General features: G+C 46.8%; 1 protein-coding gene across 1 annotated transcript; it reads right to left on the bottom strand.

The window, feature by feature from the left end:
* Nucleotides 1-15,418: 15,418 nt before the first annotated feature.
* Nucleotides 15,419-17,910, bottom strand: LOC119177201 (uncharacterized). The gene is made up of 4 exons (XM_037428609.2): nt 16,940-17,910; nt 16,686-16,845; nt 15,828-15,956; nt 15,419-15,543 (listed from the first exon to the last, which is right to left on the bottom strand). The coding sequence occupies exons 1-4, from the start codon at nt 17,141-17,143 to the stop codon at nt 15,494-15,496; spliced, it is 543 nt and encodes a 180-aa protein (XP_037284506.2). The 5' UTR covers nt 17,144-17,910; the 3' UTR covers nt 15,419-15,493.
* Nucleotides 17,911-18,229: the final 319 nt, after the last annotated feature.

Raw genomic sequence — 18,229 nt, forward strand, 5'->3', positions numbered from 1 at the left:
GCTAAGTTGAAAGGTTGGTTGTATGCCTCGTATTTTGTACACTTGTATTCCAGTTTCTGCTTTTCGATTTTTGCTTTGTATCTTAGAAAAGCTTCAGTATAGTGTGAAGAGCTAGAGACCTGCTCGAAGTGTGCACCGAGGAAGTTCGCCTGATCTTCCAGGCTGTCACCCTGTGTGTTCACGAGTGAGTGTGAATGCACTTGTCTTCCTGCTACTCTACCAACCATGTTCCAGACTTTAGCCTCTTGGGTATAAGAATTAATCCCCGATAAAAACTTGTGCCAGCTTTCTCTTCTGGCCTGCCGACGCGTTCTCCTGCCTTGAGACTTTATTTTCTTAAAGCTCTCAAGGTTTTCCGCTGTCGGCGATTTGCGCAGCAACCTCCATGCCCTGTTCTGTTCCTTTCGCGCATTGCGACACTCTGTGTTCCACCATGGGACGTGTCGCTTGCCGGGCTGTCCAGATGTTTGTGGAATGCACTTGGCTGCTGTGTTAATAAGGAGAGCTGTGAAGTACTGCACAGCTTCATCTATGCTTAGCCCACATATGTCAGTCCAAGATAAGTGAGCTTTGTTATGAAACTGTTCCCAGTTGGCTTTGTGTATAAGCCATTTGGGAACTCGTGGAGGATATTCGTATGATGTTTGTGTACTCAAAACGACAGGAAAATGGTCGCTTCCATAGGGATTATTTAGAACTTTCCATTGGAGTAATGGTACAAGTGAAGGAGATGCGATGCTGAGATCTATGGAAGAGTAGGTTTTGTTGGCAAGGTTATAATATGTTGCCTCTTTCCTATTCAACAGACAGGCGCCGGAGGAAAAAAGGAACTGTTCAATGAGACGACCTCGTGCGTCGCAGCGAGAATCACCCCATAAACCGCTGTGCGCATTCAGGTCCCCTAGAACCAAATAAGGTTCTGGTAACTCATCTATTAAAGACTGAAAATCATGTTTTTCCAGGCGGTGTTGCGGCGGTATGTATAGAGAGCAGATGGTGACGAGCTTATTCAATAGAACTGCTCGAACAGCCACTGCCTCTAGGGATGTTAGTAGTGGTAGATGACTGCATGCTACTCCTCGATTAACTATAATGGCTACACCACCAGATGACGCCACAGCATAATCTCTGTCCTTTCGGAAGACAACATATTGACGCAAAAAATTTGTATTCTTGGATTTTAGGTGTGTTTCCTGTACACACAGCACTTTTGGAGAATGTTTGTGTAGAAGTTCTTGGACATCGTCGAGGTTTCGAAGTAGTCCTCTGACGTTCCATTGTATAATTTGTGTCTCCATTATGGGAGTAAAGAAGTGCTGTGTGTACGAAATGAGTGTGGCTGGTGTCTAAAGAGAGAAGTGACTTATCTTACAGAGCCTTTAGAAGGCCCTGTAATTACAGTTTTGTCTTTTTTAGAGCGGTCAAGGGAACCCCGCCGCTCCTTTGGCGCAGTCTGCGCCGGTGCAGTTGATGTGTCCATCGCCTCAGGAGAGACGACAGATAATGTTGCTTTCGTTGTAGGCTTCGTCGTGACAGACGGAGCCTTAAACCCCACCGGGCTGGAGGTCGAGGCGACCTCTTTAGTTTGTGTGGTGCCCTGGCTGCTGCCAAGGTTCACAGGGGCCTTCGGTAGGGCTGTATTCAAGGCGGGTGGGGCAGCCGAGGCTGCTCCACCCATGGGGGTTTGTGGCGTTTGCCTCGGCACGCTGGGCGTGGTCCAAGGCATTGCCGAAAACCGAAGTGGTGCTGACCCCCCTCGCACCACTTCGGCATACGATGTGTTCCCAGCAAAATGCGGGGAAACGCGCTGCCGCGCTTCACGGAAGCTTATGTTCAATTTAAACTTTGTATTAATAATTTCTTTTTCCATTTTCCAGGCCACGCATGACCTGGAATATGCAGGATGGTCACCCTCACAGTTTGCACAGTGCACTTGTAGCTGACAGTCATCGTCAGCGGTATGACCTTTGGTGCCGCATTTCGCGCAGGTAATCTGTCCTCGGCAGCTCTGGGAGCCGTGCCCGAACCTCTGACACTTGAAGCAGCGCCGCGGGTTGGGTATGTATGGTCTAACTGGCAGTTTAAGATATCCTGTGGCTATTTCAGTGGGGAGGGTGCTAGATGCGAAAGTTAGTATGATGTGCTTCGTTGGGATTTCCTTATTTTCTCTTCTTATTTTGATACGCTGCACCTGAATGACGTTTTCCTCTTTCCAGCCTGTTAGAAGTTCATCATCAGAGAGGTCCATCAGATCTCCATCTGATACAACACCCTTCACTGTGTTCATGGTTCGATGCGGTGTGATTGTGATAGGCTGATCCCCAAATGCTGTGAGTTTATGTAGCCTTTGGTACTGTGCATTGTCTTTTATTTCAAGTAACAGGTCACCACTGGCGGTCTTTGTGGCCTTGTAGCCTGCGACCAGCGTTTCTATGAGACATTTGGACACAAGGAAAGGTGAAATAGTTCTAGCTTTCTTGTCTGTACTTTCACAGTGGATAACGTGGTACTTGGGGAAGTTATCTTTTTTGTTTGGAACTAATTCAAAAATTGCGTCGGTGCGCCACCTCTTGGAGGGGCGATTATTTGTGAAAGGGCTAGGGGATCCCATAAATTTGATAGCTTATTCGGCGGCCATGCCAGCCACCCACCACCGAGCCCAACAAGGGGACGCTGCGAGACGCGAAGGAGGCGCCGGCGCCAGCCGTACATGGCCGCTATAACCTAATATATCTACCCAAGGTTGGATATTTACACTAGGTTAACCCTTGCCGCCAGGAAAATTGGAAGTAAAATGAAGTGAGGAGAAGACAGGAAAGATGTAAAGTGAGAACAAAAGACGAAGATGTAGGGAGAGAGAGATAGGAAAAGGCGACTGCCGATTTCCCCCGGGTGGGTCAGCCCAGGGGTGCCGTCTACGTGAAGCCGGGGCCAAAGGGGTGTGTTGCCTCTGCCGGGGGGCCTTAAAGGTCCAAGCACCCAGCGTCGGCTCAACCCCCAGGATCCCCTTTTCCCCGGACACGGCAAAGCCACGCACGGCTAGGCGTGGGAGGGAGCCGAAACTCCCCCGTTAGCTCGGGTCCGTGGTGTCGCTACACACCAAACGCCTACTTGCGCAGGCGCCCCTGCGGGGAAAACCACCATATGATTATGAGAGACGCCGTAGTAGAGGGCTCCGGGAATTTCGACCTCCTGGGGTTCTTTAACGTGCACACAAATCTGAGCACATGGGCCTACAGCACTTCCGCCTCCAACAAAAAATGCAGTCGCTGCAGCCGTGATTCAATCCCGCAACCTGCGGGTCAGCAGCCGAGTGCCTCAGCCTCTAGACCACCGCAGCTGGGCACGCAATTAACAGAAACGCTTTGTTTGTTATTTAAAACGTTATTTCAAACGCAGGATAATGTTGCAGCTTTTCGCGAAACAGCAGCAAGGTGCTGCAGCACTTGTGCATGTACGGAAAACACATGCCGAATCGTTTCCACTTCCTACATATTATTATCTGTTATATTGACAGCGCATTACTGGCGAGAAATGAAACGTACATGCCGAAGTTGCTGGCGGTGAACTCCTGGGGGCCCACCTCTGCCCTTGTACTCTTTATTTAATATCTCATCATTTGCTAGGTGACGGGACCAACGGCTAACACTTGTGTAATATCGTCTTAGCGTGAAACAGCATCAAAAAGCAACTATATGTAACTAGGTAGTCATCACCTGTTATCCTAAAACATGTTCTACACTGTCGCTTCTGCATACAAGAACGCAACCAATGAAAATTTGTTGTTTTCTTTTCTCTTTCCAGGAGGAACATCGGCAGCATCTCCTCGGATCATACGTAAGAGCAAATTCTATGTTTTGTTTTAGCACCGCCCAACAATTAGTAAAATTTTATTATCGACACGGGATCACTAGTGCGAGAGCATGGGCGTCGGCAGGGGGCTGTAAAAGGGACAATTCCTTCCCTAAAGCAACACGAGCATTTGCCACGCCCCCCCCCCCCCCCCCCCAATGGTATACGAGCTCTCCCCACATCTCCTAGTCGAAATTCAACATGGGTTTGCACCTTCCAAAACAATTTATGCCGACGCGTATGCGCGAAGGCAAGCGTGCGCGCTCCGTGCAAAAAAAAAACGTGGATGAAATAAAAGTTGCAGTGGTCACACATCTCTGCCTTGAGCTACGGGTGGAACCCGGTAACCTGAACTAGTAGTAGTATTCGCAGTAGTAGTAGTACCTGCCGCCAGCACTAGCATAGTAATAGTTTTTGTAGTAGTGCCTTTTTGTAGTAGTATCCAGGAATACAATCAAGAAGAAACAAAAACAACAATGACCCCGCCCCCATTTCATTATATAGATGTACGTTTGTTTGAACGGCAATCAGCAGAGGGGTGAAAAGGAAACGCGATGAAGAGAAAGAACATACGAAAGCGTGACGAGGTTTGATGTCGAAGAATTAGCGGAGCAGTATATTTACTTCATTGCATTTTTTTCGGGCATGAAGGGCGATAGAAGGGAGTAAAAAAGAAGTAAGACTTGCAGCTGGCAAAAAAAATAACACAGACAATTTTCCTAAAATGATTTCGAAATCTTGGTCATCTGTTTTGCCAGCCTATACGAATGAAAGGTTGTTACATAGAGCGCTTCTTCTGAGAACAAACGATTGATTACGGAGATTCGTACGACAACGTGTTGGCATCCCCACGCATCATTGAACCATCCTTGGCGAATTCCGACGGGGAGCACAAAACAGGGCGCCCATGAAGTTGTTCTAGCGGTGGCCTTCGTGAGAAATCATAAGGCGAAATGATTTTCTGTGAACTGGATGATTAGCCCGTGGTGTGACGCCGTGGAAAAATTACAGCTGATCCAAACGCCACTCTTCATTTTTGTAGGCGATTGGGCAATGACATGCTATCGGCAGTTTCACGTTAAACAGCAGGTGGCGGCAGCTCCGAAGAGTGAGCACACGCCCACTCTTTCCAGAACTGTTTTTCATAGAGATGCTCACTCAATGTTTGAAAAGGGCGCCTGAGAAAATGGTCAACTTTGTTCTTCTTTTCTAAACTCCCTCACTCGCTCACGATTCCAAGCTTTCGATGATTGCATACAAGTGTCGCCTTTTCGCAGAATCTCTTTTTCGCCAAGCTCGTGGGGCGGTTCATGATTGCTACTACTGCAGATACAATAAGGCAGTGGAGAAATTTAAACGCACATAACCGATCATGCCGATGGTGGTCTTAGTCACACATATGGTACATGCATATTCCACGAAGTATTCGGAGACAGGTCAGGTAATTCAGAGGGTGATAGATTGTTATTTCAGGGCCTATGTATACGCGTACAATGAACAGTGTGACGCGAATGCATCACGCTTTTACAAAAGGGTAATTTCCATAAACTATTTATCACTCCATTAAAAGCCATTTAGATTGCGTTGGTGGTAAAGCTAATTGGCATTGTTATAGTAATTTTCTGCGAAAGCGCACACATATTTTCAAATAGTAACACAGTTCAAAAGGAAATGCAAGCGATGGTGGTGGTAGTAAACATTTATTTAGCTCATATTTACAGAGAGGTTCGGCAAACCAGCCCCTATATAGTGAGTCAGCTCTCTCTCAGTAGCAGGCGAAGCCGTCCCGGAACGCCGGACCATGGCTTGTTGGGCTGGAAAATCCTCGCTGTCGAACAGGGCTCCCTCCCAGTCCTCTCGGGTTGAATCAGGGTTTGGAGGTAAGGAAGTATTGAGCTGGTATGCTGATACCATGTGGTAGGTGTCAGCCACCTCCGCACAGTACTTGCAGAGACCAAAAAATGATCAGTCAAAGTACTCAGCGCTGCTGGGAACAGTAGCTTAGTGGTGAAGTGGCTGAGAATTGTCTCGTCTGCCTTCCCGAGTCTTCCGCAGGGCGCAGGGATGTGGTGAGAATCCAGATAATCGGTAATTATAACGTTAGAAGTCAACAGAAACATTCTCTTAGGGATCACAGGGGGCATCGGTGGGCGAGACAGTGGCCCAGGCAATGAATACGCAGGCGGCAGCGTGTCCCGCCTTGTTGCCTATGAGACCCTGATGTCCAGTAGTCCAGATTAGTGAATGGGGAAAGGGGTAACCTACCGCGGCCGAGATTCAAGAGTTTTGGCTGCTAGCGGTAAGATCCAACCCAGTTAGAATATTCGGCAAGCTTCTCTAAAGTCTGATAAAAATTTATAACTGTCGCGTGAGATAGCAAGGCCTAAGGCCAGCTCTTCAGCATGAATAGCATTAAATTCGCAGAAGCCCTAATCCACTCTGCTCTCTTCTTGTCTCTTAAGGTTACGCCTACCATTTTTCTTTGCATTGCTCGCTGCGTCGTCCCCAATTTAAGCTGAATCCTCTTTGTAAGTCTCCAGGTTTCTGCTCCCTAGCTAAGTACCGGCAAGATACAGCTGTTATACACTTTCCTCTTGAGGAATAGTGGCAATCTACCTGTCATAATTTGAGAGTGCTTGCCGAATGTGCTCCACCCCATTCTTATTCTTGTAGTTACTTCAATCTCGTGGTTCGGCTCCGCGGTTATTACCTGCCCTTAGTAGACATATACTTTTACAACTTGAAGTGCACTATTACCTATCTCGAAGCGCTGCTCTTTTCCGAGGTTGTTGTACATTACTTTCGTTTTCCGCATATTTACTTTAACACCCACCTTTCTGCTCTCCTTGTCTAACTCCGTAATCATGAGTTGCAATTCGTCCCCTGAGTTACTCGGCAATGCAATGTCATCGGCGAAGCACAGGTTACTAAGGTACTCTCCATTAACTTTATCCCTAACTGTTCCCATTCTAGACTTCTGAAAACCTCCTGTAAGCACGCGGTAAATAGCATTGGGGAGATTGTGTCCCCCTGCCTTACACCCTTATTGATTGGTATTCTGTTGCTTCCTTTATGAAGCACTACGGTTGCAGTTGATCCCCTGTAGATTTCTTCCAGGATGTTTATATATACTTCATCTACGCCCTAATTCCGCAGTGTCTGCACAACGGCTGATATTTCTACTGAATCAAACGCCTTCTCGTAATCTATAAAGGCTTTGTATAGTGGTTGGTTATAATCTGAGCATTTCTCTATTACCTGATTGATAGTATGAATGTGGTCAATTGTTGAGTAGCCTGTTCGAACTCCTGCCTTTGGTTTATTGAATTCTAATGTTTACTTTACTATGTTAGCAATTACCTTTGTAAATAGGTTGTATACTACAGAGATCAAGCTGATCGGCCTGTAATTCTGTCCTTGTCCTCTCCTTTCTTATGTATTATGATGATGTTAGCGTTCTTCCAAGACTCTGGTACTCTTACCGTCAGGAGACACCTCGTAAACAGAGTGGCTAGTTTTTCTAACACAATCTGTCCTCCAACTTTCAGCAGATCTGATGTTACCTGATCCTCGCCAGAAGCTTTGCCTCCTTGCAAGCTCTCCCAAAGCTTTTCAGACTTATATTATTACTGGTGCGGTGTCATCTGGGTTACTGTCAGTTATTATAGTATTAAAGTTGTGGTTGCCCCGGCTACTCTATGCATGCAAGGGCCGGCTATGTCCATGCATAATACGTTTTGTTTAGAGTCGTATTGGCGCCAGAGAACATGAGCCTACATCTCTTGACGGCCAGCGTGCAACTCACAAGGCATGTCGCTGAAGAAAGGTCAGACATGCATCGCTTATTTCCAACGTTCGAGCACTCATACCCGCTGCTCTGTGGCGAATTCATGCCTGTGCGGAGGCGATCTGGGAGTCGTCTGCCTGAAGGGGCCTGCGCAAGGCGGGTGTAATGGTTTTGCAACGAAGCCTTGCGACTTAAAATTGAGTTTCACTCTCGAGCACCTTCTAGTGAGTTATCTCAAAAAAGGACGCCGCTCGCACTGCGAGCTCGTACCTGGTCGTGACTGACACCACTACGCGTTTCTCTGAGTGCCGGCTAATAAAGAGCTCAAAAAATTAGTGAATAGTGCTCTGCTCCCATTCGATGCGTGTGGGGCTTCGATTTTGTACTCTGTCATTTACCATGACCCAAGACGCTTTGCAGCAAACGTCTCACCCCGTGCCACCTACTTGTCTCGGTGTCCCACACATCCACGATCCACTTATCTTGCAAGCGCCGACGGCACTGATGGGAAGACTGGTGCGCACTTTACAAGCGCGTGAGCGTAGCCAACAAATAGCATGACGATGGCAAGTTGACCAACTTGGTATTCGACCTTGCAGGAGTAGCGAGTCTGTGGTGCAACAACCACGCGTCCAATTTTGCGACTTGTTTCAATTTCAAGACCACCGTCGTAAACGTTTTGGCCGCCCTGCCGTTCGTAAGCTGAAAGCCGAACAACACTCACGGGAACGCGCTCAGCAGTCATTCACCAGTTCCACAATGCGAGGACATCTTCGATATAACAAAGCCAACGGAGCAATGTCCGAGACGACGAGATCTAGCATGCCATGAAAAGTATTGGCAATGATGCCTTCACATGCTGTGTAGTGAAGAGAAATGCCCACTACTTGCTTCAGATGCCTTCACGGGGTTATAAAGCTGTGCAAGAGGTACGAGGAGTTCCGCCGGCAGCACTCGATAAGCCATCACTCACCGTCACAAGATGCAGAGCTTGCTGGCTTGGTGCCAAGCTTTGACCAGATGGCGTTTCTGGGATAACTCAAGTATTTCATCCGTGACAAAATCGCAATTCCCTCTCTTGGCCTTTGCCTACCCGCAGGCTGTTTATCAATCAACGCCCACCCTTCTCCTCCTCTCCGCCGAATGACTGAGCAGTAAATTTCGGAGGTGATGCTTGAGTACCACTAACAACATCTGCCTCCTGCGCCCCGGAGCTACGCTAAAGTAGTCGCCAGGCCACCTCAAGTGCTTCCGGCGGCAGCTCCTCTGAGTTACACTGTAGCCGCCACTCCACCTGCGTCCATTAAAGCGGGTGTGCCTGCTACGCACACAGACGTCGTTCCTCTACTTCAGCCCACCATGCAGTCACTCCAGCCGTCGTTCTGTCCATCAGGTCTGGAGGGGGGGGGCTACCTTGGCAAACCAAAGGTGTACACCCAACAAGCAGCCAGTCTGCTTCGCATGCGCTTACGCCGGTCACGTGGCACATCATTACGTCCTAGTGCAGCCACCTCCCATCACGTCACCTGTCACTGGCCAGCTGAGCCGTCACTAACCCGACTCACGTTCGTCTACACCACCAACGTCTCGCCCAGCTTCATCCTCCTGTAGGTATTCGTCTTTATATGACGTTGATCCCCGTGGCCCATTAAAAGTAGTCGCGTTTTACGAGGGAAGGGCTACGACGCTATCGGAGTGCGAAAGCTCTCAGAGAAATATATCATATGTCATTGACGCGTTTGTGGACGGTGTTCGCCCATATGCCCTTATCGACACTGGAGCTGCCGTATCCATTATGGACGCAAAACTTTGCCGCCTACTCCTAAAAGTGATAACGCCGGTTTCTGGGATACCTCTCCATACCATTAGTTCACACAGTATTCATCCTGCAGCAGTATGCACTGTTTGTGTCGTCATTCAGGACGGCCTTTATGTTGTCGAGTTTATGAACATTACTGCATGCTCCCACGACGTCATGCTTGTATAGTATTTCCTCCCGTGGCATGGCTGAGTCATTTATTGTGCCTCCGCTGAAACTGAACTCTCGACGTTCTCATATTTGACGCCAGTAGACAGTCCCTCGGAACTGAGCAAGGACCTTGTCAAAGACGTTATGACAGTGCCTTCAAGCTTGTCGACGGCTGTGCCGGTTGGTCTACTGCGGCAGTCTCTCCGACACAACTGCACTAATTTCGTCATCTGAACGCGTTTGCAGTAGGAAATTGTTGCTGATACCTTTCGTGACTGTGTAGGTCACTTAGGGAAACACTGCTATGTTTCTTACCAACCAACTCCCGTACATTGGTACGTTGGTTCGAGGGTAATACCTCAGCAGAAGGGAACCCGCCAACGGCGCACAAGTCCTGGACGTACCCGACGACTCGCACTGTCCCACTTCCGGTACCATCACTGCTATTTCTTGTCTGGTTCATCATCTCCTGATGTATTTGGTCCCTCCAATGCGGACCACCTTACATAGATACAGGGTCCATAGGTTGTGGGCCTGTTGCAAGAATTTCGTTCTTATTTTGATGTCGTCTTTTGGTCGCACGTCCCTTGTTACGCATCCCATCGACACTGGCTGCCAGTCAGCATTACGGTGACGCCCATATCACTTGTCGCCTGCCGAACGTCAGTTAATAATTAAGCCAGTGGATGATATGCTCCGGCATGACGTAGTAAGGTCTTCGGACAGCCCATGGTTGTCTCATGTTGTTCTCGTTGCGAAGAAAATTCTGTGCGGTCATGTTTGGACTACCAACGACTGCGTAAGACCTTTTGCAAGATGTTTATCTCCTGCCGCGCATCACCAACGCGATTGATAGCCTCCAAGGAGCTGAATTCTTGCCTTCTCTCCATTTCCGCTTGGGGCACGGGAAAGTATTTATGGCGGACGACGCTCAACCGAAGACAGCCTTTGTCACATCCAACGGCTTGTACGAGATCAACGTCATGCAGTTTGGTCTCGTTATTACTGCCGTGACCTTTAAGCGCATTATGGACGCCGTTCTGCGCAACTTAAAACGGCACTCGTGCTGGAGTTACTGGGACGAAGTGGTTGTTTTCACTACATAGTTCTCCACGCATCTTTAACGTCCAAGAGAAATGTTCAAACGTCTGAGCAACGCCGGCCTCCAGCTACATCTGAAGATGTGCCAATTGGCAGCACGCAACTGATAATCCCTGGTTACGCCGAGTTTAAGGATGAAAATCTTCCCGATTTGGCCAAGCTTCGGGTTATGGCTACATTTCCCAAACGCACCTTCATCAAAGAGCTGCGTAGTACCGTAGACCTGTGTTCCTACTTTTGGTGATTCATGCAAAACTTTGCCACGGTCATATCACCGCTGACGAAGCTTTTTCAAAGTAACGGGCCCCTCAATTCATGGTCATCCGTGTGCGATGATGCATTCATGAAACTCCGCCATTTCTTGACCTGCCCTCCCATACTACCCCACTATATACCTACTACCCCAACGGAGGTGCCCATGGACGTCAGCGGTGTAGGCGTTGGTACTGTCGTGGCACAGCGCGAACCAGGATTCTCCAAAAATGCTATGGCATATGCACAAGCCATATGCTTACGATAGCCGAAAAAATTGCGCCGTCGAGGAAAAAGAGTGCCTGGAGATCGTCTGGGCTCTTGCAAAGTTCCGACCTTATTTGTGTGGTCGCCCATTTGATGTCGCCGTCGACCATATTGCAATATTGGCTGCCGTCATTCAAGAATCCCTCAGACTGCCTCGTCCGCTGGGTTCTCCACTTGCTAGACTACAGGACATCCACGTGCTGTACCGCAATGGACATGCTGACACCGATGCCCGCCCACGCTCCCCTCTGCCTGAGGACAATGCTCCTTGCTCAGTATATATCTTCTACTGCTGTTTCTGTTATCGATGTTCACATCACCGCTACGGAACAGCGCAAGGATCATCGGATTGCCCCACTGATCGACTTGCTCTCTGATCCGTCGACAGCACTCCACTCAAGCCTTGTGTCGTCAAGCTCAGCGTTTCGCTATAAGTGACGGCCTCCTGCACCGACGCGATTTCAACGCCGAGGGCCAGCAGTCACTACTTTGAACGCCATTCACTTGAGCCTTGCGTCGTCAAGCTCGCCATTTCGCCATACATGACATCCTTCTATACTAACGCAATCACAGCGCCAACAGCCAGCAGGGGATACTCGGACAGCTGGCAGTATGTGGTCGAAAATACGTGAGTCCTTCTTAGAAAGGACTCACGTATTTTCGACCACATACTCTGATTCACAATGCACGAACTCTGGGGTATACAAAAGTTACCACCTTATTCGACATCGCTACTTCTGGTGAGGGATGTACCGCTACGTGCCGAAATTTGTTCACTCCTGCCTAGATTGCCGACGCCGCAAACCGTCAACACACATGTAATGATGATGATATATGGTGTTTTTTGGCGCAAGGGCCATTTGATGGCCAAAGAGCGCCAATTCATGGGACATGGAATGTGGACCATGATTGTGATTAGCGGCTGTATAAGGGCCATAAAAATCCTCGCGGTAAGGCGGGTAAAAACATACAAGTAATAAAATGATGACCATGCCGTGAAATGTGTGTGTGGTGTGAATAGATGACAAAAGTTGGTGATAATAAAAGACGATGGTGGATATGTGTGGCTTTAGCACAAGTGCCTCACACGTTCATACCCTTGCGTCCAAGGGCCGTGAGGCACGTGCTTTCTTGTGTAATCACCGCAGCAAAAACCTCTCTGGAGAGGTCATGCTACGGGATGCCCGGGTATATGACATGAAAACTATGAATTTCTTTAAAAAACGCTAACAATGATTTGTGACTAAAAAGTGGTTCCCTACCGACGAACATTGCAGGGTGTAAAGGTATATGTTGTCGGTAGGGTAATGGAAAGTGTTGTCTTCTAAGAGTGTCTAATTGTTTACATTGGATTAAAACGTGAAGAACTGTTAATGCCTCACCACATTTATCACACAATGGTGGATCACCACCGGACAAAAGATGTGTGTGTGTCGTGTATGTATGTCCTATCCTGAGTCTCGTTAGTGTTACCTCTGTATGACGCGATTTCGATACGGGCAGCCAATGACCAAGGTGTGGCTTAATAACGTGTAGTTTGTTTTGTGTTTGTGTATCCCACTTGCTCTGCCAGTAGTCCCTGAGGGTTCGTTTAAGAGACGGCTTAAGATCAAGGGCCGGGATTGATATGGATGTAATGGCAGTGTTCTCATGGACGGATGCAGCGAGCTGATCCGCCCTCACGTTGCCTTGGATCTCACGGTGCCCTGGCACCCAGCACACTACAACATGTTGTTTGAGTGTGTAGAGTGTGCACAAAATGGAGTAAAGTGAGACAAGGACCGGGTTTTTTTGTTTTTTAAGACTGTGCAGAGCCGTTACCACACTGAGGGAGTCTGTATAAATTACTGCTTTTTGTATTTGTAATTGTTTGATGTGTTTAGCTGCCACAAGTATCGCGTAAGCTTCCGCTGTGAAGATACTTGTGCATGGATGTAGAGGGCCAGCATCCGAAAAGGATGGGCCGATAGCAGCGTAGGACACAGAGGAGTTAGTCTTGGAGGCATCTGTGAAGAACTCAGGACGTGTGTATTTGTGTTGAAGTTCCAAAAAGTATGTTCGGATGTGGGCAAGAGGTGCATGTTTTGTAACTTCTAGGAAAGACACATCGCAGTCTATAGTCTGCCACTGCCACGGTGGCGGGTATGCTACAGGAGCCATTAAACTGTGTTCAAGTGAGACTCCAGTTTCCTCAGCTAGACTTTTCAGGCGAACTGAGAGGGGCTGCCTCATCGAAGGCCTGTTTTCAAACAGAGTTGAGCTCGACAAATCATTAATTGTAGAGTATGAGGGGTGCTCCTTGTCTGCTTTCACCTTAAGGAAATAAACAAAGGACATGTAAGTTCTTTGCAGATGAAGCAACCACTCATTTGACTCAACGTAAAGGCTTTCTACGGGGCTGGTGCGAAAAGCACCCGTTGAAAGGCGGATGCCCAAATGGTGCACGGGGTCCAGCATCTTCAAGGCACTTTGAGTAGCAGACTGATAGACAACGGCCCCATAATCTAAGCGGGTGCGAATGAGGCTTCTATAGAGGTTCATGAGGCATTGCCTATCACTACCCCACGTAGTACGTGACAACACTTTTATTACATTCATGGCTTTTAAACATTTTGTTTTTAAATACTTGATGTACGGCACGAATGTCAACTTGTTGTCAAGGATTAGGCCTAAGAATTTATGCTCGGCTTTGACGGACAGACGTTGCCCGTTCAGGCGAATGTCAGGTTCCGAGTGCATGCCTCTCTTTCGAGAGAACAAAACACACGTGCTTTTTTGTGGGTTAAGTCGAAATCCGTTTTCATCTGCCCATTTGGAGACCTTATTTAAACCCAGCTGAACCTGCCGCTCACACATTGCCAAGTTGCAGGACTTGAAGCCAAGCTGAACGTCGTCGACATATGTACAATAAAACATATTGCGAGGGATGGATAGGTGCAAGGAATTCATTTTGAATTCCTTGCACCTATCCAGCCACTGCCTCTAAACAGCCACTGCCTCTAGTGTTGTTTTTAGTGGTAAATGTGTGCATGCTACTTTTTGATTAACAATAATGGCTACACCGCCGGATGATGCCGCAGCATCATCTCTGTCCTTTCGGAAAAGAACATACCGACGCAAAAAATTCGTGTTTTTAGATTTTAAATGAGTTTCCTGTACACACAGCACTTTCGGCGAATGTTTGCAAAAGAGCTATTGAACATCATCGAGGTTTCTAAGGAGTCCTCTGACGTTCCAATGTATTATTTGTGTTGCCATATTGGAGGTAACGTAGTGCTGTGTGTAAGGAACAATGGGTGTGTCTGCTTCTTAAGCTAAGCGTTAAGACTCAAAGAACAGGGCCGTCGCCGGGCCCGTTATTGGCTTTTTATTTCTTTTGGCGCGCTCCAGGGAGCTACGCCGATCTTTCTGCACCAGGGGTGCCGTGGTGTCCATTGCCTCCTCAGAGGCACTGCGTGCCCGCATTTGCGAGCTGATGTTTTGGGCTTGGGACCTCGCCTGGTGAGACGAGGCCTTCATATCGGCTGACCCTGGGGTCTCCTTCACCTCAGGGGGCGAAACCTTCAGTCCTCTTGGGCTAGAGGTCGAAGGAACATCCTTTGGTGCTGGGATACCCTGGCCGCTGCAACAGCTTGCAGCGGCCTTGGTTGTCGCCGTGGGGAGGAGTGGCAGGGCAGCCTTGGCTGTTCCCGCCGTGGGTGGGGGCATTGGCGACCGCCTGGGCACACTGTGCCTGGCATGGGCAGTTGCCACAGGCCGTTGTAGTGCTGCCCCCTCTTGCAGTACATCGGCAAACGATGGTTTGTTTGTGAAAAGACCAGATACTTGCCCAGACAACGCTCCGACAACCTGAGGTTGTCCTGAGGATGACCTACACCGTACGAAAGTATGACCTGAGGAAGCCCTCAAATGAACCTCAAGTGGTCCTAAACCAGTCCGTTTGTCCGGCCTCAGATCGTCCTCAGGGCATCCAGAAAAGAGCACATTATGATGAGTCTAGTACTTTTTGAGGACGAAGCATACAAGACCTAGGCACTCATCAGACCTTACGAAAAGTTGCTCTAATTCTTCTTTTGGAGCGCTGAAATGACAACTGATCAATCAAAAGTGCCTGAACATGCACACTCTTTAAAGCACTGCCTGTGAGGTTTCAGTAACAATTTCTTCAAGTATAGCAATAAAAACAGCAATGCACAGAAAACATGTTTATTTTCAGGAATGAAACTTGGCAGTTTTCACTAGATGAGACTTCTTGCCCTGTGCCTTCAGAGGTCTTCATCCGATGGGCTTGACAACGCGACACTTTGAAGACATTCTGTAGTAATAGAAAGCAGCATATCTTGAAGCACAAGTGAATTTAGAGTATCAATAAGAATATTAAGACAATAACAGCATGCCAGATTTGAAAGCATAAAATGAAAATTATATTACCATAATGTGCAGGTACGAACTAGCCATTATATAATGGTGAAAATGATTTATATAGTTCATGCTTGCATACACATCAAAATTCGAGTAAGGCAAGAAAATTATTTAAACTATAACAGCAAAAGTATCATATGTTATGATAGCTTCAACAGCACAGATAATAAAACTCACCCTCATGGTGAGTGCGAGAAGTTCTTAAGCGCTGCTTCTGGAGCTTTTCCCCAGCATGCCGAAGCCACACTTTAATCACACACTCGATGTCATTTTTTTTTGTTTCCGGAAAATTTCGCCTCACGGCCTCTGAAAAAGTACAAAGTTCATAAAACAGGAATTACACAAACATAATACATTAATATAATGCTACATAGGTTGTTTGAAGAAGTACCTCTAGTCAGCATGATCGACATTTTGATAGGTGGGCACATCATCATTAAAGGTCCTTGCCATCCTTCCCCATGTTAATTTCAAGAGTACTGACATTGACACTATGTGTTGCATTACAAGAAGAACACCACGAAGAAGACATCATTGTAACTTTTTTGAAACCTAGCATGCAAAGAATGATGAGGCGCCTTTGACGAAAATACGTCCATGTATGAAAATGTTGACCAGCTTGTCTTAGGTACTTATTCCTGTTTAGAGATCCTCAGTGATCACTATGAGCTTCCATCTGTTAGTTTTCATCTGTACATAAGATTTCCACTACAGTTAAGAATGCCTAGTAGTGCTACCTGATAATAACTTCTGCAAGTAGTGAATGCTTGCGTATGTGTGCCATGCAAGTATACTAGTGTGCTTGAAGAAGCTGCAGGGTTTCTTACTGACAACAGATATTTCATGCTAAAAATTTTCCATGTTTAAGCACATAATTTTAATTAGCAAGCATCCTAAAAAATTTAATGCTTTCATGAAAAGATTGTTCTTTTGCTATTGACTTCAAATGAAAGATAATGTGGATAACAGACTTAGAAATGTCTGTACTCAAACACGGCTCTTGCAGCACATGGTGTTGTGAAACAAATTACTCACTGCAAATGACATCTGTGACACCTAGATCCACAAACTTCCTTTTGCCTTTTTGGCCTGCCCAGCTGAACTGCACAGCAACCTCAAGGCTTAGCAGAAGCTCCAGCATCCTCCTGGCTGCTGCCCCAAAAGTTGAGCCACCAAGGCCAGCAAGCTGCTGTATCTGTACAGTTTTGAGGTCATTATTTTTTTTAGAAGAGTAGCTTAATGCAGTGACTAGAAAAAAAAATTATAGAAAAATATAATGAATGACGTACAAGCTTTAGCTTAATGTTGCCATCAGCAGCAAGTCTCCCCTCAAGACTTAGAAATCGGTCAATATCCTTGACCGGTGTCAAAACCACATCATCATTTGTCTCATCTTGAAGCCTCACTGTTGTGTTGAAAAGGTGCTGCTGCATGGCATCAACCTGTCGTCCCAGCTGCTCTAGCCTCATCAGGATAGTTTGCGAAATTCGCATGAGTTGACGCACGTATTCTGTAAAGACGTGTTCATGAAGTAATAGCGCTGAATTGCAACATATAAAATGGCAAAAGCTGAGATAACATTGAAAATGAGAAGTGCTACTAAACACAGCAAAACAAGCACACAGTTGTTTATGGCTTCTCTGCACATTATTGTCGGTTTTAGAAATTTGTGCCTACATGGCTTCAGTTATTTTGTTAGCATGCTCAGTGATGCCTTTTTAGGACCTGAATACGCATGCAGAGTTGACACTGAGATGAAGCACCTTCATTGCGTGCTGTGATTCAGTGTACCCATATATTTACAACCTAGTTTTCAACAAAAACTTGGAATAAGTTCAGAAAAATTGTTGAAAGTTAGGTTATTAAGTGAATTTGTGAAAAATAGAATAAGCAGAAACAGATACTTTAATGTTTTAAGCACTGAAACAATGTGTGACCAGACCATACATATAACAGTTGCCATAGTTTTTGCAGCAAAGTGATGCCACTATCACTTTCCCAACGAAAGCAAAAAAAAATGTTTAAAATATAACTCTTCATTTATGGGGTAAAAGCGTGCTCATCGCCATCAAAGTGACACACAGTCCTCATTTCCACTGTGATCAAGAGGCATGTTCTCTACACTAAATAGGCGACAACAGTTGTTTATGAATTAAAAGTATTAATTGTGGCACCTTCGCTTCAATTTTTCTGAGACATCAGGTATTTACACTTGATAAAGCAACTACAGTTAGTACATTGTTCCGAAATTGCAAATAAGCAAAATAAGCGAAAGCTGTCATCTGTTCGCTTGCGAGCATTGACGTTTGGGAAGCACACCCTGCCCTCACAGTAGACACCTTTTACGTCACATTTGGTGCAGCTGTAATAGCCTGTGTGGCTTCTGACATATAATACAAATGCCTTTGCTGGTGCATCACATATGAGGGCATACAAGCTAACAGGAATTGCAGTTTCTCCAATGGTAATCCCTGTTGTGATAGCAGCATTTATGTCACAAACAAATGGTCGCAAAAAATCATTCGCGTTGTTGGGCTTGCTGCTTCCGAAAAAAACACCCACTATAAATGGTGCTTTGT

The sequence above is a fragment of the Rhipicephalus microplus genome, chromosome 3 (assembly GCF_043290135.1).
Source record: "Rhipicephalus microplus isolate Deutch F79 chromosome 3, USDA_Rmic, whole genome shotgun sequence".
Taxonomy (NCBI): Eukaryota; Metazoa; Arthropoda; class Arachnida; order Ixodida; family Ixodidae; genus Rhipicephalus; species Rhipicephalus microplus.

Excerpts from the sequence above, each read along its gene's own strand:
- LOC119177201 (XM_037428609.2), bottom strand. The coding sequence starts at position 17,143 with ATGCGAATTTCGCAAACTATCCTGATGAGGCTAGAGCAGCTGGGACGA. Across the intron at positions 16,846-16,939 it reads GCAACATTAAGCTAAAGCTT|ATACAGCAGCTTGCTGGCCT; the intron begins GTACGTCATTCA and ends AAAACTGTACAG. Across the intron at positions 15,544-15,827 it reads TTCTCGCACTCACCATGAGG|AATGTCTTCAAAGTGTCGCG; the intron begins GTGAGTTTTATT and ends CTATTACTACAG.